This window comes from Orycteropus afer, unplaced genomic scaffold (assembly GCF_000298275.1).
Source record: "Orycteropus afer afer isolate SDZICR_OR568_19922 unplaced genomic scaffold, OryAfe1.0 scaffold00026, whole genome shotgun sequence".
NCBI classification, from domain to species: Eukaryota; Metazoa; Chordata; class Mammalia; order Tubulidentata; family Orycteropodidae; genus Orycteropus; species Orycteropus afer.
Genome location: NW_006921613.1, coordinates 789,815 through 811,851, shown reverse-complemented (window position 1 = coordinate 811,851; position 22,037 = coordinate 789,815). Strand labels below are relative to the sequence as shown.

The window sequence follows — 22,037 nt, the reverse complement described above, 5'->3', positions numbered from 1 at the left end:
ATATTGCTTCTACACTATATATAACATAATACAAATATGTACAGGCATACATGTACATATACTGAAATAAAAAATGATAAATATGAACACAAGATATAAACAGAATCCCTGGGAATACAGGGAATGGAGTGGCTCTGTGTTTTTCAGATGCTGATGTACTACACTTATATACAGAGTGTGGCATCTAACCTGTTGGACTCTTTTTTTCCCCTCATGACTTGCTTCCCTTGGTCTTACCTGAGCAACGTGAAGTGTGAACTTTACTATCACTGACAGGCACTGTGATTAATGCACTGGTTTGCTAACCAAAAGGTTGACAGTTAGAACCCAGCAGCAGCTCCATAGGAGAAAGATGTAGCAGTCTGCTTCCCTAAAGATTTACAGCCTTGGAAACCCTATGGGGCAGTTCTACTCTGACTTGCAGGTTTAGAATGAGTGAGAATTGACTCAATGGCAGTGGGTTTTTTGGTTTTGGCTTACTATAATCTGCTTTTGAGTATTAATTTCAATTTAGTTTGTTAACCTACCAATTAACCTACTATCTTTAACTGTTCGTTAACCTCCCAATAGCAGTTCCCCACTTAAAATTCCTTTGAACTTCATGTTTTCTCAAAGACATAAAGGCTCTCTTCAACTTGTTATACAATTTTAATTTGTTTAAATGCTCAAACCAAGTCATTACTATATTATCTTGGCAGACATTTTTTGGTGAATACATTCTATTGAAAACATTTTGTACTATGTATAGATGATGATAAATATGACAAAGAAGAAAATTCTGGACCACACATCATGTCTTTTGTACAGAAGATACTGAATCACTATGTGTTTTTAGTTCTTTGCTTAGTTGTGATGAATTAGCATTGACCTACACAGATTTATCTAGTTATCCTTGATGGCTACAGAAATAGAATTGATTTTTTCTATATATTGACTTTATATCCTGTGACTTTACCAAATTTAGTTACTAGTTCTAGTAGCTTTCCTCATAAATTCCTTAGGATTGCCTCCACATGCAATTGTGTCATATGTGAACAAACAGTGGTTTGTCTTCCTTTTTAATCTTTATCTTTTACTTCATTTTATTTTTAGCCTTTTTGACAAAGCTAACATTTCCAGTCCATTGCTGAAGAAAACTGGTGAGTGTGGACATCCTTCCCTTGTTCCTGATTTTAGGGGGGAACTGTCCAGTATTTCCCATTAACTTTGATGTTAGTGTTAGGTTTTTCATAGATACCCTTTACCAGCTGATAAACTTCCTTTCTAGTCTTAGCTTGCTAAGAGATTTTATTATTAAAAGGGGATGAGCTTTTTTAATGCTTTTTCTGTCGATGATAATTTTCTCCTTTATTCTGTAATGGGCAAATCATATTGATTTGTTTAACAAATGTTAAACTGACCTTATATTCCTGGGTTCAATCCTACCTGGTCAATCTGTATTATTGTTTTTATATATTGTGAGTTAAGTTTACTAGTAATTAAAATATTTTTTTGTTTCTAGGTTCACAGAGGGAGCTCCGGTAGCATAGTGGCTAAGACACTTGCCTGCTAACCAGACGGCTGGCGGTTCAAACCCACCAGCCACTCCTCGGAAGGAAGGTTGGGCAGTCCTACTTCCGTAGTGATACTGCCTTGGAAATCCAAGGAGGGGTCGCTATGAGTCGGGGCCGACTCGACGGCACATTACAACAACAACAACAACAACAGGTTCACAGAGGATACTAGTCTTTAAATTTCTTTTCTTATGTCCTTGTCGAGTTTTGATACTAGGATTATGCTGGTTTCATAAAACAAACTGGGAACATTTCCTTTTATTTAATGGAAGACTTTGTGTAAAACAGGTATTATTTGTTCTTTAAATATTTGATAGAATTGATTGGTGGACCCATCTGGGTCTGGAGTTTCTTTCCAGGAAGATATAGAATTGAAATTTAAGTTCTTCTACCTAATACTCTTATGTTTTATTTCTACTTATTTTGGTTTTGGTTTATTTTTGCTTTTAAAAGAATCTGTCCATTTTAGGTAGGTTGTTAGAACTACTGGCATAAAGTGTCCATAATATTCTCTTTCTTTTTAATGTCTGCTTAATGTCACCCCCCTCTCCCTTGCATTCCTGACATTACTTGTTTGAGCTGTCTCTCTCTCTCTGAATCTATCTTATTTGGGCTAGCTATTGACTTCTGAAAAATCAGCGATTGAAAACTCTATGGTACACAGTTCTACACGGATGCAATGAGTCACAATCAAATTGAGAGCAACTGCTGTGGCATATCAATTTATTCATCTTTTCAAAGAATCAAATTTCGTTTCCACTTTTTTCCCTCTACTTTTCTGTCCACTTTCACTCTTACTTCGATCCTTCATGAAAAAAAATGTGGTGGTGTTGTTATTTGCCATCAAGTTGGACCCAACTCTTCCTTGGGTTTCTGAGGTGGTATCACTTCCTTCCGAGGAGTGGCTGGTGGGTTTGAACCACCAGCCTTCTGGTTAGCAGTCAAGTGCCTTAAACACTACGCTACCAGAAAGAGAAGGACAGAAATAAGAGTGAAAACATGAACTACTGGATAAACTTGGAAGACATTATGCTAAGGGAAGTAAGTCAATCACAGAAGGACAAATATTTTATTAGTTCACTGTTGAAAAAAGTCAAGGAAAGATTTATATTCGGAAGAAACTTTCTTTGTTGTTACCAGGGATGTGAAGGGAGGGAAAGGAACACTGTTAGAGGCAAGTACTAACACAATACACTAAGGAAAATGAAGACACAGAGAGGTGCACAAGACATACAAACAACAAAGATAAACCCTTTTACATATACCATACTGAATTACCAGTGATAATAAACATTAATCTATGGGTAAATAGATAGGTAGACAGGCTGAATGATCAGGGATATCTGGCCAAAAAGAAATATACTCATGACCATATATATGGTTGTCAAATGATATTTATACATATGTATTTTTATGTGCTATAGGAATGTCCATATATATAATAGCGCTAACAAGGGGCAAAGTTAGGATAACTTCTTGGCCACAGCCAACCACCTTAAGGGAGCAGTTGGACCTATGCGCTGGGGACTGTGGTCCCAGGGGACATCAAGTTCAATTGGTATAACATACTACACAAAAACACTGTTCTATATCCTACTTTGGTGAGTAGCAACTGGAGTCTTAGGAGCTTGCAAGCAGCCATTTAGATGTAAAAATGGGTCTCTCCTCATCCAGAGCAAGGAAGAATGAAGAAAACCAAAGACACATGGAAACAAGTGGTCCAAGGGACTAATGGACCATGTGAACCTCAGCCTATATGACCATAAGCTGAGAAGATGGGTGGTGCCCAGATGCCACTGTCAACCACTTGGAAAGGAGTCAGTGCAGGAGATCCTGGATAGAGTTGGAGAACAATGTGGAACAAAACTCACAATCATAAAAAAGACCAGGTTTACTGGTTTGATAGAGCCTTGTGAGACCGCTGAAATTATGCCCTAATTACCCTTCAGGTCTGGAATTGAACTCATTCCCATGGCTTCCAGCCAAAGAAGAGATAGGCATATAGGGTGAACATTTACATCAGGTAGATACACTTCTTAGAACGATTAATCATGGGAGAACAGAAGGGCAGTATTTGCAAAGGGAGACAGCTCAGAGTGCAAGACTGTATGGAAGGGAAGGAAACAAGGAAGGGCTGACTACAGGGAGGAGGTGGGAGGAGAGCTGTTCCATTGTGGGGAATTACAGTCAATGTCATGAAACAAAATGTATATGAACTGCTATGGAAAATGAATTTGCTCTGTGGACTTTCACCCAAATCACAATAAAAATTAAATAATAAAAAAGAAAATAAATGAACTAGAAAGTGGAGAAAAAAATCCAGAACACTTAATTGTCCTCATGCAACACCTGCACACAGACCAAGAGGCAGTCATTCAAACAGAGTAAGGGGATACTGCATGGTTTAAAATCAGGAAAGATGTGAGTCACGGTTGTATCTTTTGACCAAAAAAAAAAAAAAAAATTCACTGCTGTTGAGTTGATTCCAACTCATAGTACCCCCTTCTTGGGTTTCTGAAGTGGTATCTGAAGGTAGATTGCCCAGTCTTCCTCCGAGTAGTGGCTGGTAGGTTTGAACCCCCAGCCTTCTGGTTAGTAGTCAAATGTTTTAGGCACTATGCCACCAGAGCTACTATCTTTTGACCATAATTACTCGATTTTTTAAAAATTTTTATTGTGATTTGGGTGAAAGTTTACAGAGCAAATTCACTTTCCACACAGCAGCTCACATATGCTTTATCTCATGACATTGACTGCAATTTCCCATAATGCAACAGCTCCCCTCATACTTCCTCCCCACGGTTACCTTTTCCTTGTGTCCTTCCCTCCCGTGCACTCCTGCCCCCTAAGCCATCTCCTTGTGCATAGAAAGCCCATCTATTCTCCCATGATTGATCTTTCCAAGGAGTATATCTACCTAATGCAAATGTTCAGCTCATATGCCTGTCTTTTGTTTGGCTGGGAGCCATAGGAGTGGGTTCAATTCCAGACCTGAAGGGCAGCTAGGGGCCATAGTCTCAGTGGTTCTATCAGGCTCTATCAGACCAGCAAACTTGGTTCTTTTTTTTTTTTTTTTAATGATTCTGAGTTTTGTTCCACATTGTTCTCCATTCTAACCAGGATCTCCAACATAGATCCCCCTCTGAGTAGTAGACAGCAGTAGCCAGGCACCATCTAGTTCTTCTGGTCTCAAAGTTAGATAGGCTGAGGGTCACATGGTGTACAACAGTCACTCGGACTAATTGTTTCCATGCATCTTTGGTTTTCTTCATTCTTCTTTGCTCTGGATGAGGAGACCCCCTCCTTGCATCTAGACAGCTGCTTGCAAACTTTTAAGATCCCAGTTGCTAGAAGGCTAGCGGTTCAAACCCACCAGCCACTGCTCAGAAGGAAGATGAGGCAATCTACTTCCGTAGTGATACTGCCTTGGAAACCCAAGGAGGGGTCACTATGAGTTGGGTCTGACTCGACGGCACATAACTACAACAACAACAACAACAGCTCACCAAAGTAGGATGTGGAACAATGTTTTTGTGTAGTATGTTATGCCAATTGAGCTTGATGTCTCCTGCAACTATGGTCCTGAGCCCATAGGTCCAACTACTTGCTCCCCCCGGGTACTGGCTGTGACCAAGAAGTGACTACAACCTTGTCCCTTGTCTGCTCTACTAAATACGTGGGAATTCTCACAGAGCATACAAATCTACTTGTAGAAATAGTGTCTGCCAACCCTATACACGGTCATGGGCACACTCCCCCCTGCATAGACATAGCTAATAGTTCAGCCTGTCCACCCATCTATCCACCCATCTATCAGTGTTTGACAATGCAGTACTGTATGTGCAACACGGTTCATCTTTGTTGTCTATACCTCCCATGTGCCTCTGTCTTTCTCTTCCTCAATGCCACCATATCAATCACTCACATTTGGTACATTGCCCTTCTCTTCATCCAATTCAATACTTGTCTCTACCTATCTAACAGTGCTCCCTCCCCTCCTCTCCCACCCCTGGTAACCAACAAAGAAAATTTCCTTCCATATATAAATCTTTCCTTGACTTTTTACAATGGACTAATATAATATTTGTCCTTCTGTGACTGATTTATTTCACCCAGCATAATGTCCTCCAAATTCATCCACATGTGGTGTTTTGCAGATTCTACATTATTCTTTAGGGTTAAACAATATTCCATTGTGTATATGTACCATAGTTTGTTTATCCATTCTTCTGTTGATGGACACCTAGGTTATTTCTATCTTTTTGCTGTTGTAAATAGTGCTGCAATGAACATGGGTGTGCATATATCTATTCTTGTCCTGGCTCTCACTTCCTCAGGATATATACCTAATAATGGAATTGTTTGGTCAAATGGTTTTTCTAATTCCAACTTTTTAAGGAATTGCCTGGCCAGCATTTGTTATTTTCTGTCTTGTTGAACTTTGCTACTAGTGCTGGGGCAAGATGGTATCTCATTGTTGTTTTGATTTGCATCTTTTGGCTCTGATACCATGGCAATGAGTTTAATTTTTGGGATGGCTAATGATCATGAGCATTTCTTCATGTTTCTTGGCTACCCGAGTATCCTCTTTGGTGACGTGTCTATTCATAATTACTCAATTTTTATGCTGAGCAAATATTCCAAGGAGCTGGGCTATATGAAGAACAACATGGCATAAGGACTAGGGGAAGACTCATAACCAACCTGCAATATGCAGAGGACACAAACTTGCTTGCTGAAAGCCAAGATAACTTGACAAGTACAATTGGACCAATAGGCAACATCACAATAAATGGAGAAAAGAATGAAGTTGTCAAGGATTTCATTTTACTTGGATCCATAATCAACACCCATGGAAGTAGCAACTGAGATACCAAATGACATACTGCATTGGGCAAATTAGCTGAAAAGACTTCTTTAAAGGGTGGAAAAACAAAGATATCACTTTGAAGACTAAGGTGTACATGACCAAAGCCATGGCATTTTCAGTTGCCTCATGTGCATGTGAAAGCTGGACAATGAATAAGGAAGACAGAAAAAGAGTTTATGCCTTTGAATTGTGGTATTGGTAAATACTGAAATACCGTGGACTGCCAGAAGGATGAACAAAGCTGTCTTGAAAAAAGTACACCCAGAATGCTCCTTAGAAGCAAGGATAGTGAGACTTCATCTCCCATACTTTGGACATGTTATCAGGAGGGACCAATCCCTGGAGGACATCATAATTAATAAAGTGAGAGTCAGTGAAAAAGAGGAAGATCATCAACAAGATGGATTGACACAGTGGCTGCAACAATGCGCTCAAAACATAGCAACAATTTTGAGGATGGTGGACTGGGCACTGGTTTATTCTGTTATACACAGGTTCTCTAAGAGTCCGAACAAACTCAACAACACCCAACAACATTTATTTTATGCTAATTTTCTTTTTTATAAGCTTCTTAAGGTAGAAGCTTAGATCACTGATTTTAAACCTTTCTTCTTTTCTATGTAAGTATTTAAAGGTATAAATTTTCCTCTAAGCACTGAATTTTTGTCATCTTGCATTTTTACATGCTATCTTAAAATTATCAGTCAGTTAAAATATTTTCTAATTTCTCTTTTCTTTTTTTTAATCCACTAGTTATTTCAAAGCATGCTTTATAATTTTCTTTGCTGGACTGGCAAAGGAAGTGCCCTATTCTTTTTTTACCATGTTTCTTTCTTTATTGTTGATTTCTGTGTTGATTCACTCATTATGCCCAAATTTTCCTTCAAATATTTCCACGTTTTAAAAATACATTTTCCAGCTAATTAGTTTATCTGGATCATATCTCAATCTATTTCCTTCATCTGCTTTTTCTCCTGGTTATAGGTTACATTTTATGTTTCTTCACATTTTTTAATCTTTTGTTGCATGCTGGACAGTATAGATGTTATGCTGGATAACGTCTCAATTATTCTGTCTTCTTTTAAAGAGTGCAGAATTTTATTCTGGCAGGCAGTTAGTTTACTGACGGCATTTTATTCCTGTGGAAGCTTGGTTTTAGGCTTTAGTAGAATAAACCTGGGAGCTCTGGTAGCGTCGTGCCTAAGGCACTTGACTGCTAACCAGAAGGCTGGCGGTTCAAACCCACCAGCCACTCCTCGGAAGGAAGATGGGGCAATCTACTTCCATAGCGATACTGCCTCGAAAACCCAAGAAGGGGTCACTATGAGTGGGGTCCGACTCCATGGCACATAACAACAACAACAACAACAGAATAAATCTAGAATGTTATTAAAGGTTAGTTGCTCTAGAGTTGGCTCAGACCCATGGAGATCTCTTGTACAACAAAATGAAATGTTGCCTGGTTCTATGCTATCTTCATGATTGTTGGTATGCTCGAGTCCATTGTTATACTCACCCAAAAACTGCCACTAAGTTGATTCTGACTCATAGTAATCCGACAGGACACAGTAGAACTGCCCTGCAAGGCTCCCAAAGCTGTAAACCTTTATGGAAGCGTAATGCCATATTGTTCTTCTGTGGAGTGGCTGGTGGGTTTGAATCACTGACCTTTCAGTTAGCAGTTGAGTGTTTTAACCAGTGTGTCATCAGGGCTCCTTCCACTGTTACACCTACTGGCATTTTGAGTACCTTTCCAGCTAGCAGGCTCATCTTTTTCTTTCCTTTTTTTAAAATTTTTATTGTGATTTGGGTGAAAGTTTACAGAGCAAATTCACTTTCCATACAGCAGGTCACGTACACTTTGTCTCATGACATTGACTACAATTTACCCCAATGCAATAGCTCCTCTCCCACTTCCTCCCCATAGTTACCTCTTCCTCCTCATAGTTACCTCTTCCCTCTATCCTTCCCTCCCATGCACTCCTGCTCCCTGAGCTATCTCCCTGTGCATACACAGCCCTTCTATTCTCCCATAATTGATCTATCCAAGGAGTGTATCTACCTAATATAAAGGTTTACCTCATGTGCCTGTCTTTTGTTTGGCTGGAAGCCACAGGTGTGGGTTCAATCCCGGACCTGAAGGGCAGCGAAGGGCCGTAGTCTCAATGGTTCCATCAGGCTCTATCAGACCAGCAAATCTGGTCCTCCCCTTTTTTTAAGTGATTTTTGAGTTTTATTCCACATAGTTCTCCAATTCTACCCTACAGAGAGCCCCCTCCAAGTGCCTGGCAGTGGCAGCCAGGCACCATCTATTTCTGGTCTCATAGTGATAAAGGATAAGGAACGCATGGTATATCATTCGCTTGGACTAACTATTTTCCATGCATCTTTAGTTTTCTGCATTCTTTGCTCTAGATGAGGAGAGACCCACCGTTGCATCTAGATAGCCGCTTGCCAGCTTTTAAGATCTCAGTTGCTACTTGCCAAAGTAGGATGTGGAACAGTGATTTTGTGTAGTATGTTACACCAATTGAGCTTGATGTCCTCTGTGGCTATGGTCCCGAGCCCACAGGTCCAACTACTTGCTTCCTCTAGGTAGCTGGCTGTGGCTAAGAAGTGACTACAACCTTGTCCCTTGTCAGCTCTACTATATACCTGGGAATTCTTACAGAATATACAAATACACTTGTAGAAACACTGTCCATAGCAGGGTCATCTTCCAGCATTATATTGAACAATATTTTGTTATGATCCATAGAGTTTTCATTGGCTAACGTTTGGAAATAATTGTCAGTCTTTTCTTCCTAGAAGTCTGGAAGTTCTGCTGAAACTTGTCTACCATGGTGATCCTGCTGGTATGTGAAATACTGTCAGCACAGCTTTTAGCATCATGACAAGCTGCATGCCCCCACAGTATGACAAATTGACAGATGGGTAATGGACTTCTACAGTGGCCTTTACTTTATGGCTAAAGTACACCTCCTCCTAAGATGTAGCCTTTTTGTGTTCCTAATTGAATAACTTGAGTGTTTGGTGAGGTCCTTCTGCTCTGGCTGGTTGGAACTCTAAAGTCTCCTAGCACTGTGAAACCTTCAGAATTCTCGTTAAGCTCACAGCCCCCTGGTAGTTATTCTTAGCCAGACACTTTGGAATCCTGTCCTACACACACACACACACACACACAGAGCTTAGTATTCAGCCAAAGATTCAAGGAGACACTAATGAAGATATCTGAGGCTCCTTCTCTATGTAGCTCTTTCATCTCAAGTTACTTGCCTCATAAATTGCAGTCACCTCAATTGTCCTGAATTCTAGATCTCTACACCTACCCAACAAAACTGCCATTCACTTTGGGATCCACTTTCCTTAGTCATAAGAAGTGTGGGTATGCAGCTCACCTCATGTTTTTCCCTCTGTCAGCCCTGTGCCTGAAACAGTTGGTTCATATATTTTTTCCAGCTTTACAGCATAAGGCCAACACCCTGTTATTCCATCATGGCTAAAATTAGAAGTGTCAATATTATTTTTTGACTCTGAAAAAACAGAACTAGCTGAACACGTCTCTAATATGATAAATACTACAAGCCACTTATGTCTGATGGAGAAATGTTAGATGCATTCCCACTAAAATTATGAACAAGATAAATACATATCCATCACGATTACTGTTCAACAAGTACATATATAAACCAATGCAATTAGAAAAGGGAACAAAGACATATAAAGAATGTTTCAGCACACTGAAAACACGTATTTCTGAGAAAAGTGTGATAAAATAAGTAAAATGGTGATTTTATTTTTTTTAAAAAAAAAGTATAAATAAGTAGAAAACCAACCACTTGGGAATTTAAAAATTCTCCTATGCAATATTTGTGCCAAAGAAACAATCAAAACCAGATGTTATCAAATCTGGGATTTATTCTGGAAAAGAAGTACGCCAGAGATTGAGCTTCATTTCTCTCCATGTGACTATCCAAGTGACTCAATACCATTTCCTCAATAATCTAAAATTTCCAAAATGATTTAAAATGCTGTTCTTTATACCATACCAAATAGATTGGGAGAGATCTTCCTCTAAACAAGAAAAGACACAAAAGCACCCTATTAGTTTCTGTTGGCAGTATCTTCAGCAAACAGCTTCCCTGACTTTGCTTCAGTAAAAGCTTCTGTTACAATTACTCAATCAACTTCCAATTTAATTTAAAACAAAACAAAACAAAAAAACCTTCAAATATGGAATACATTAAGTGGCTTCAGTTTTCCTGACTGAAATCAAGTGTGGCAACATAGAAACCTCCAGAGAAGCAAATGTTTAGGAACAGTCAGTTACGTCAAATGCTGCTAAGAGTATGCATAAAATGAGATTAGAAAAATAGTTACCCATGACTAAGTAGGATCTATCACAGGGATACAATGGATACAGAAAAAGCATTTGAAAAGATTCATAATAAAAACACTCAGCTAACTAGGAATAGAAGGGAACTTCTCCAACAGAGTAAAAGGTATTTATGGAAAACTCACAGCTAATATCATACCCAGTGGTGAAAATACTAAAAACTTTCTCATTAACATCAGGAAGAAGACACGTGTTCTGGTTACCTAGTGCCACTCTGACAAGAATATACCACAAATGGGATGGCTTTAACAAACAGGAGTTTATTCTCTTACAGTTTGGTAAGCTAGAAATCCGAGTTCAAAGTGCTAGGCTCTAGGGGCTGTGTGAAAGACCCTCAACCTTGGGCTTCAGCTTTGCCTCTTACTCCCAGCCCACTGAAGCTACAGGCATCTTTTCACTCAGGCAGCTACTAGCTGCTGAGGCTGACAAGCCCAAGGTCGACAAATAAAATGGCACAGTCCCAATGTTACCAAACCACATGGCAGGCCATTAACTCAAGTCCATTTTAAGTCCCAAGGTTGGTAGAGCATGTCAGGCTGCGGAATGACATAGCTACATGCAGGGTCCAAGCATGCCATAAGCTAGAGACTATCCCCAAGGCTTCTTCTTATATACAGGAAACAGACCACATCCCAAAGGCAGCTACTCAGCTGCTTGTGGTGGATCCCACCATGGAGCTGATTGCCAGTCTCATCATGGGGAATAACTACCACCAGCTGCCCAGACACTCAACCAGGCCAGCCAAGTTGACATACAAATTTAACTATCACAACACGCATGTCCACTTTTGCCAATGCTATTAAACACTACTGAAAGTTCTGGCCAAAGCAATTAGGCAAGAAAAACAAGCAAAAGGAATCCAAATTGCAAAGGAGGAGTGTATTTCTATTTATAGATGACATAATTCTATATGTAGAAAATCCTAAAGAAATCACAAAAAAAACCTACTAGTGCTAATAAACAAATTCAGCAAAGTTGCAGGGTACAAGATTAACACACAAAAATCCACTGTGTTTCTATATACCTACCCACTGCCATCGAGTCAATTCTGACTCACAGTGACCCTATAGGACAGAGTAGAAAGGTCCCATAGGGTTTCCAAGGCTGTAAATCTTTACAGAAGCAGACTGCCACATCTTTCTCCCATGGAGCAGCTTGTGGGTTCAAACCACCAACCTTTAGGTTAGCAGCTGAGTGGTTTAACCAGTGTGCCACCAGGGCACCTGCATTTCTATCTACAACAATAAATAATCTAAAAAGGAAATGAAGAAAATAGTGCTACTTACAGTAGCATAACAAATAATAAAATACCTAGAAATAAATTTATCGAGTAGGCGACTTATACACTGAAAACTATAAAACATTACTGATAAAATTAAATACTTATTAAATGGAAGACATCTCATGTTTATGGATTAAAAGACTTACTATTGTTACAATGACAGTACTTCCAAAAGCAGTTAAATGCAATCCTCATCAAAACCCAAGTGGCCTTTTGTGAAAAATTACAAAAAAAAAAAAATTTCTTTTTGAAAAAGGAGAACAAAGTTGGAGGGCTCAAATTACCCAACTAGAAAACTTACTACACACCATAATAATCAAAAGAGTGTGGTCATGGCCTAAGTCATGGCCTAAGGACTGGCCTATAGACCAATGAAATAGAATTGAGAGTCCAGAAATAAATACAAACCTCTCTGGCCATTGACTGAGTTTTGATAGCTATACCGAGACCATTAAATGGAGGAAGAACAGTCTCTTCAACAAAGAGTGCTGGGACAACTAAATTTGCACAGAGAAAAGAATGAAATTGGACCCTTCCTCACTCCATACAGAAAAATTAACTTGAAATGGACCGATAACCTAAATATAAGAGCTAAAACCAGAAAACTCTTAGAAGAAAACTGAGGAATAAATCTTCATGATCTTGAAATTAGCAATGGTTTCTTAGATTTGACATCAAAAGTGCAAGGAACAAAACAAAAAGTAGACAAATTGGACTTCAGAAAAATTATTAACCTTTGTTCATCAACAGACATTACCAAAGATGCAAAAAGATAACCTACAGAATGAGACAGTATCTGAAAATAATATATCTGATAAGGATTTAATACCCAGAATATCTAAAGAACCCTTACAATTCAATAACCAAAAGACAAACAATCCAACTTAAAAAATGAACAAAGAATTTAATGGACATTTCTCCAAAGATACACAAATGGCCAACAAACACATGAAGATGTTCAGTATCATTGGTCATTAAGGAAATGCAAATCAAAGCTGTAATGAGATAACATCAGATCCACCAAGATGGTTATAACTGAGGGGAAATAAAATAAAAAAAGGAGACTACCAAATGTTGGCAAGTCTGCAGAGAAATTAGAATAGAATATTTTTCATTGTTGGTGGGAATGTAAAATGGTATAGCCACTAGCAAAAAAAGATACGTGGTTCCTCAAAAAGTTAAACACAGAATTACATATGACTCAGCAATTTAATTCCTGGGTATATACCCAAAAGAATTGAAAGCAGTGATTCAGATACTTGCAGACTAATATTGCTAGCAGCATTATTTACAAAAGTCAAAAGTGGGAAACAACCCAAATGTCCATCAATGAATGAATGGATAAACAAATAGAGGATAGTCTCACAGTCAAATAAAATAGGAATGAAATACCAATACATAAAACTTGGAAGAACCTTGAAAGCATTATGCTAAATGAAACAAGTCAGATGTAAAAGGTCACATAATGTATGATTTATTTCATATGAGATATCCAGTATAGGTAAACCCATAGAGACAAAGTATTTTAGTAGTTGCTAGGAGACAAGAGGTGAGGAGCCTGGGGAATAGTTACTTAATGTATATCAGGTGTTCTTCTGGAGTGATCTAAAGTTCTGAGACTAAAGAAAGGTGTTGGCTGAAGTGTACACTTAAAAATGATTAATTGTATGTTATGTGAATTTCACCTCAATGAAAAATGGGGGTGGGGGATGTGGGGGAAGAGTAAGCAGTGTGGATTGTTCCCAGTTTCAAAGAAAAGCCTCCTTGAGATTCTTCAGTAACAAAATTTGATACAGATTTAAAGATTTTTTTTTTTTAAATCAAGAACCTCCTCCTATTTAAGTGTAAAAGTAACGCAAAATCTTACTATCATTCAATAAAGATACTTTGTGGAGTAAATTTGAACAACGTGCCATACGGTAACAAGCTTGGAGTAAAAATAAAAGTTTGGATTTAAATGTTTCACAAAAATAAAATGGGGACTAAAGTTGGCAAGTGGTGACCTTAATAAGAGCAGTTTCATTTGAGTGATAGGGGTGTGAGTTACATTGTTGTTGTTGTTATGTGCCATCAAGTCCGACAGACCTGACTCATAGCCACCCTCCTTGGGTTTCCCAGGCAGTATCACTACTGAAGTAGATTGCGCCATCTTCCTTCTGAGGAGTGGCTAGTGTGTTTGAACCACCGGCCTTCTGGTTAGCAGTCAAGTGCTTTAGGCACTACACCACCACAATCTCTAAATAGTGTTGTTTATTAGAATAAGAATATTCCAGTTTTATAATAATCTTTTACCCCTCCACGTTTTTCACGAAACAAATCATCTCAGTATCATGTCATCATAGGGAAACTTAGTTTAATTCTTTTTAAATTTTTTAAGAATTTAGGCAAATTCTTAGCAGCTACTTTTTAGTAGTAAGTGTTGTTGTTAGGTGCTGCCAAGTTGACTCTGACTTCTAGCAACCCTCTGTACAACACAACAAAACACTGCCTGGTCCTGCACCATCCTCACAATCCTTACTATGCTTGAGCCCATCACTGCAGCCACTCTTGGGGGTCTTCCCCTTTTTCACTGATCCTCTACCTTACCAACATAATATCCTTCTTCAAGGAATGGTCCCTTCTGACAACATGACCAAAGTAGGAGAGAGAAAAGTCTGCCCACTCTTGCTTCTAAAGAGCATTCCAGTGCACTTCTGTTGTACAGATTTGTTTGTTCTTATGGCAGTTCATGTATTTTCAGTATTTGCCAACACCACATTTAAAATGCATCAACTCTTCTTCATTCTTCCTTACTTATTGTCTAAACTTCACATGTATATGAGGCAACTGAAAATACCAAGGCTTGGGATAGGTGCACCTTAGTCTTCAAAGTGACATCTTTGTTCCTTAACACTTTAAAGAGGTCTTTTGCAGCAGATTAGCCCAGTGCAATATGACATCTGATTTCCTGACTTCTGCTTCCATGTGTTGATTTTGGATCCAAGTAATAAGTGACAACTTATAATTCTAACGTATTCAGAAAAAAAAATTGTTTTTATTGTTTTTTAAAAGTGCATACTTACTCTGAATAATATTTCTTCATTCCACTTTGGATTCAAAGTCTAAAAGATAATAAACATAGTATAACTATTTTTTTATATAAAAATTTATAAAGTACATTCGAAAAAATGTCAAATACTACTAAGTCTAACCTTTTTAATGGTTTTCGTTTGCACACTTGTAAAAACTGCATTCATTGGGTCATATAACGTCACTCTCACATAAGGATCACTGTTAAAATTTTAAAAAGAAGAAGTTTTAATTGTTGTTTATCCCAAGTTCAAACTACTCAAACTATGAGAAACATAGAATTTTCCTTGTTAAAAATTTCTACAATTATTTCCTACATTTAAAAATCATCATTTCTTGGGTGGAGTAAATAATTAACAGCAATTCTTTTCATCTTGTTAAAAAGGTAAAGATATCATGTTGATAAAATAACTTTATTGGGAAAAAAAATCTTTTAATCACAAGTCTAATGATTTCCAGCCTCTTTAGATTTTTGAAATTTTGTCTGGCTATTACATTCTTTCTTCTTTTGCATTAAGATGGTTAATTCAATGATTCCCAAGACTGGTTTTGCATAACCAAGTTTGTCTTAAGTAACTCATGGGTGTAAAGTTTTTTGTTTTTTTTTTTTAAAAAAAAAACAAATAAAGGCAACTGGCTTTCAGTTAAAATAATTATGTGCCTTGTAACTTCCCTGAAGAGACGTGGAGAAGGAAATTCTTGTGATACTTACGTTTAGAAAACAAAAGACTCTGGACACCTGTCTAGAGTCAATTTTTTCCCTTGGGTATCCCAAGTAGTCACCATTTTCCTCCACTCATTTCCATCCCACACCTATCAATTCCCTTCCTCTCATTTCCTCATATAAGCTGCACTCTTGCTTCATTGACAAAAATCAAAGCCATCAGACCACCCCTGATAAATGGTTATTTATTAGACCTTATCCTTACCGCTAGCCTCAGAGATTCAGGACTCCCTCCTCACGCTTGTCCACTGAAAGTTTACAGAGCAAATTCATTTTTCATACAGCAGTTCATATACACTTTGTCTCATGACATTGACGGCAGTTTCCCACAATGCAACAGCTGTCTTCCCACTTCCTCCCCATAGTTACCTCTTCTCTGTGTCCTTCCCTCCCATTCACTCCTGCTCCCCAAGCTGTCTTCTTAAAGAGTGCAGAATTTTGAAGAGCAGTGAGAGTAGAGTTGAGAAAATGAAGAAAGTGAGGTGGTGTGCTGTGGTGGTTAAGACCCTGGGCTCTGGAGTCAGGCTGATGGAGTTTCAATCCTCACTCGTCCACTTACTGTGATCTGTGATGAGTTGGTTTATCACTTTGTACAAAACGAAGATAAGAATGCTACCTACATTATGGGTCTTATAAGGATTCTAAGAGTTAATACATGTAAACTGCTTAAAACTATGCCTGGCACATAATTGCTACGTAAGAGTTAGTAGTTATTGTTCTTATTATACATTAGTCTCTTGAAAGGTTGACTGAGAGGAAGAGAAAATAATTTGTTTTACTTTTGCTGAATGAAGAAGGGAGGGCCAAGGGAGAGTTTTTAAAACCATGTTTATACACCTAGAATAAAAACCCAGGTCAAAGAAATGGTTGAAAATATATAAGTGAGAAGTGAAAACATGATTCACGGTTCCAGAGACAGTGGATATGGAAAAGGTGACAAAATGTGACTTCATTATGTAAGATTGTAACTCGTACTTTTTTGGGGGGGGGAGTCACAATTCAACCCATAACACATCTATTTGTGTCCATTTTCCCCTGCCTCATAATTGCCTTAGGCATTAAGGTTTAATGTAATTATTGCTATGACTAGATTAATAAACAATTTATTATTTATTTTCTATTTTTCTCTTTCAAATCCTCTATTCATCTTTCATTTTATTATTCTAAGAACATCATTTTAAAATTTCTATTGTTTTTTAATCTCTAATTCTATGTATTATTTTTTTAGTGGTTTATGTAGGTATTACAATATACATCCTTAAGTTTTTATTCTACTTACACCTAACACTGTGCTAACCAGTTGTTGTTGTTGTTGTTTTGCCGTCGAGTCAGCCCTGACTCATAGCGACCCCTCCTTGGGTTTCCGAGGCAGTATCACTACGGAAGTAGGATTGCCCAACCTTCCTTCCGAGGAGTGGCTGATGGGTTTGAACCACCAGCCTTCTGGTGAGCAGTCAAGTGCCTTAGGCACTATGCTACCAGAGCTCCTGTGCTAACCAGAGGCTACCACTTTACCAAATAGGTCCACAACCCACACCAACCCCTGTCCTTTATGTTATACTTGTTATATGTATTCCATCTACATAAAATAAAAACCCTACAAGACAATTTTACAAGTTGTGATTTAAACAGGTGTGTTAACTGGGGTTGTATGTCAACTTGGCTAGACCATGATTCTGAGTGGTTAAGCAGTTGTGATGTGGTTATTCCCATGATGAGATCAGATGTACATGCCTCAAGCAGCCAATCAGTTGAAAAGGAGTTTCCCTAGGGGTGTGACCTGCTTCTAATATACATAAGGACGTTCTGGGAGAATTCGAGAACCTTCTGTGGATGTGGATCCTGTGGTGCTGCCCAAAACTGCCCATGAGCGAACAATCCACCATTCTGCCTGGTGATCTTGGATTCATCATCTGCGCAAGTCAACACCATTATACTGCCTGCCAACCTTGAGCTCATCAGCCCCTGCTGCTGTGTAAGTCGGGAAAAGCCTCTAGCTTGACATTTGATCCAGGAATTTGGGACTTGCCAGCCTCTATAACTATGTGAGCCACTTTCCTAAGATAAAATTCTCTCTCTCTATATAAGCTTTACTGGTTTTGCTTCTCTAAAGAGAACCCAGACTAACACAACAGGTATATATTTTATAAAAAAAAGTTATGATGAAAAAGTAAAAAATATTGTATATATTTCCAGATATTTACCATTTTGAAGCTTTTTATTCCTGTCTGAGGATCCAAGTTTCTATCTGGTATCCATTTTCTTGAGGAGTACTGGTGGTGCAGTAGTTAAGTACTTGGCTGCTAATCAAAAAGCTGGTGGCTCGAATCTACCAGCTGCTTCATGGGAGAAAGATGTGACAGTCTGCTTCCATAGAGATTTACAGCTTTGAAAACACTGTAGGGCAGTTCTACTCTGTTCTACAGGGTTATTATAAGTCAGAATCAAATCAATGGCATGGCTTTGGCAATAGGCTATCAACTGTCTCCAACTAGAAGAAATTCCCTTAGCATTTTATAGTGCATGTCTGCCAGTAACAAATACTTTTTAGTTTTTTAAATCTAAAAATATGTTTATTTTGCCACCATTACTTTTTTTCCTTCAAAATTTTATGTATTTTGTTGCTGAGAATATACACAACAAAGCATTCACCAATTCAACAGTTTCTTCTGCATTTACAATTTAGTGATCTTGATTACATTCAAGTTGTACAACCATTCTCACCCTCCTTCTCTGAGTTGTTCTTTCCTCATTCACATAAACTGACTGTCCCTGAAAGTTCTATCTCATTTTTGAGTTGCAGTTGTCAATTTGATCCCAGATACACAGTTCTTAAAAGAGGATTATGCTCAAGGCAGACCTTTTTTTACTAGTTAAGCTAAACCATTGTTCAGTTTTAAGAAGACTTCAGGGGATATTTTTGGTTTAAGGTTTAAAGATTATGTCAGAGCAATAGTTTCAGGGGTTCATACACCCTCCATGACTCCAGAAAGACTAGAGTCTATGAGAATTTGAAATTTTGTTCTACATTTTCCTCCTTTTGATCAGTATCCTTCAATGGAATCTTTGATCAAAACTTCAGTTAATGGTAGCCAGGCACCATCCACTTCCAGTCTCATGACAAAGGAGGCAGTTGTTCTTGGGAGGCAATTAACTTATTCTATGTCCTCCTCCAGCATTCCTGACTCTTCCTCTTCCTCTGTTGCTCAAGGTGAATAGAGACCAATTATTATGCCCTGGATGGCCAGCTGCAAGTTTTTAAGATCCTAGGCACTATGTAACAAACTGAAAAGTAGAATAAAAGCACTAAACAAGTTACTAAGCCATTCACTGAGGTGTCCCATGAAACTATGATGCTAAACCTCTAAACCAAGGAACTAAATCCCATGAGGTGTTTAGTTGTACTTAAGCAGCATTAGCAGCTACTTTTTTGGTTTTTTGGTCATTGTTGTAAATATATCTATCACACACTCTCACACACTCCTCCCCACTCCCAACTTTTATTGTGGTGTTCAAGTTACCTAGTGCCGCTCTGACAAGAATATACCACAAATGAGATGGCCTTAACAAACAGGAGTTTATTCTTACAATTTGGAGGCTTTAAGTCCAAGTTCAAAGTGCCAAGCTCTAGGGGCTGGGTGAAAGCCCCTCAACCTTGGGGTCCAGCTATGCCTCCTGCTCCTGGCCCACTGGAGCTAGAGGTGTTTCTTCACTCAGACAGCTGCTGGCTGCTGAGGCTGAGAAGCCCCAAGGTTGACAAGTCAAAAGGCATTGTCCCAATGTTACCAAACCACATGGCAGGCCATTAACTTAAGTCCATTGTAAGTCCCAAGGTCAGCAGAGCATAGCAGGCTGCTAAGCAATGACACAGCTACATGCAGGGTCCAAGCGTGCCATAGGCTAGAGACCATTCCCAAAACTCCTGCTTATATACGGGAAGCAGACCACATACCCAAAGGCAGCTACTCAGCTGTTCACAGTAGATTCCACCATGGAGTTGATTACCAGTCTCATCATGGGGAATACTAACTACATCTAGCTGCCCAGCCACTCAACCAGGCCCAGCCAAGTTGACACAAAAACATAACCACCACAATTCCACCCCTTGTCAACTTGGCACCTGTACAGATTTTCAACGGGTGGTATCTGTACAGATCTCTCTCACTGGGTGGCTCCAGTCCCCTAGTTCCTCTAAGTAGCGACCTCATCCCCTTGGCCTGGCGGGCCATTCCTCTCCCTCTTGGGCATAGCAGTCCCACCCCCTCACTCTTGGGCAGCGGCTATGGCTCCATCCCACTGGCTCACACAAATGAGCACCCCCACACTCGAGAACCAAGTTGGTGAAGGCCTGGCTCTTTGAAACCTAGGGGGCTGTGATCATTCCACCCCCAAAGGCCATGGTCCTACCCTTAAGGCTGAGGCAGCTCTGTTTCCATTTCTTTGCTCTCCGCTTCTGCAGATTAATGCCTGAGGGCAACCCACTCCGTCAGAAAACTTTCTGCCCAAAAGACACTTGGCTTTCTTGCTCCATGGGCCGGCCAACATGCTACTCCATTTTATGCTGGCCTTTTCTACCACTTAATGCCTGAAGGCAATCCACTCCACCAGGAAGCTGCCTAACCAAAGGCATCAAGCTTTCTTCTGCGTGGGCTGGTAAAGCTGTCGCTGTCTCATGCCAGTTCTCTCGGTCTCTGCCGTTCCTGCCGTCTCTCACGCAGGTCTCTTGCCGTCTGTCCTGCCGTCTGTCAGGCCATATGCCAGGGTCTCGGGTCAAGGACACACTCCACTCCTGTTTCCACATTTTAGGTATCTGTCAGAGCAGCACCCCACTCTCTCGGTAAGTGCCTGGTTTACAGATGATTCTGTGCGATATGCAGGCACCACTAGAAAGTGATAGCAATGGCACTGCAACCCCTTTCTGGGACTTTCTTAAAGGACAGTCGTGAAGGGAAATCCTTCCAATGGGCAGAACTTTAAGCTGTGCATATGGCTGTTCGCTTTGCATGGAATAAGAAATGGCCAGATGTGCGATTATATACGGATTCATGGGCTGTGGCTAATGGCTTAGCTGGATGTTTTGAGACTTGGAAGGAGCATGATTGGAAGATTGGTGGTAAGGATGTATGGGGAAGAGGCATGTGGATAGATCTCTCTGAATGGGCCAAAGGAGTAAAGGTATTTGTGTCTCATGTGAATGGCCATCAAAAGGTGACCTCGGCAGAGGAGGACTTTAACAATCGGGTGGATAGGATGACACATTCAGTGGAAACCAACCATCCTTTTTTCCCAGCTACTCCTGTCATTGCTCAATGGGCTCATGAACAAAGTGGCCATGGTGGCAGGGATGGAGGTTATGCATGGGCACAGCAACATGGACTCCCGCTTACCAAGGCTGATCTGGCTACTGCCACTGCTGAATACCCAATCTGCCAGCAGCAGAGACCAACACTGAGTCCGTGATAAGGAACCATTCCTCAGGGTGATCAGCCAGCAACCTGTTGGCCGGTTGATTACACTGGACCACTTCCATCATGGAAAGGACAGCATTTTGTTCTCACTGGAATAGATACTTATTCTGGATATGGATTCACCTTCCCTGCACGCCATGCTTCTGCCAAAACTACCAACCATGGATTTACAGAATGCCTTATCCACTGTCATGGTATCCCACATAACATTCGGATCAAGGGACTCACCTCACAGCAAACAAAGTGCGGCAATGGGCTTATGCTCATAGAATTAACTGGTCTTACCATGTTCCCCATCATCCTGAAGCAGCTGGCTTGATAGAATGATGGAATGGCCTCCTGAAAACACAATTACGATGCCAGCTAGGTGGCAATACCTTGAAGGGTTGGGGCAATGTTCTCCAGGAGGCTGTATATGCTTTAAACCAGCGTCCAATATATGGTTCTGTTTCTCCAATAGACAGGATTCACAGGTCCAGGAACCAAGGGGTGGAAACAGGAGTGGTACCACTCTAAAAATTTTTGCTTCTTGTCCCTGCTACCCTATGCTCTGCGGGTCTGGAGATCTTAGTCCCAAAGGGAGGAACACTCCCACCTGGAGACACAATACTGATTGCATTGAAATGGAAGTTAAGAATACCACTCGGCCATTTTGGCTTCCTCATGCCTCTGGAT

At 39.7% G+C, this 22,037-nt stretch overlaps 1 protein-coding gene across 1 annotated transcript in view; it reads right to left on the bottom strand.

The window, feature by feature from the left end:
• Positions 1-22,037, bottom strand: part of NEDD4 (NEDD4 E3 ubiquitin protein ligase) — a 142,064-nt gene that overhangs the window by 108,754 nt on the left and 11,273 nt on the right. Inside the window, exons 2-3 of the mRNA XM_007935141.2 lie at positions 15,293-15,371; positions 15,164-15,202 (exon numbers count right to left, since the gene is read on the bottom strand). Of these exons, the coding sequence (XP_007933332.2) occupies positions 15,164-15,202; positions 15,293-15,337 (84 nt within the window). The 5' untranslated portion in view covers positions 15,338-15,371. The remainder of the gene's footprint in view (positions 1-15,163; positions 15,203-15,292; positions 15,372-22,037) is intronic.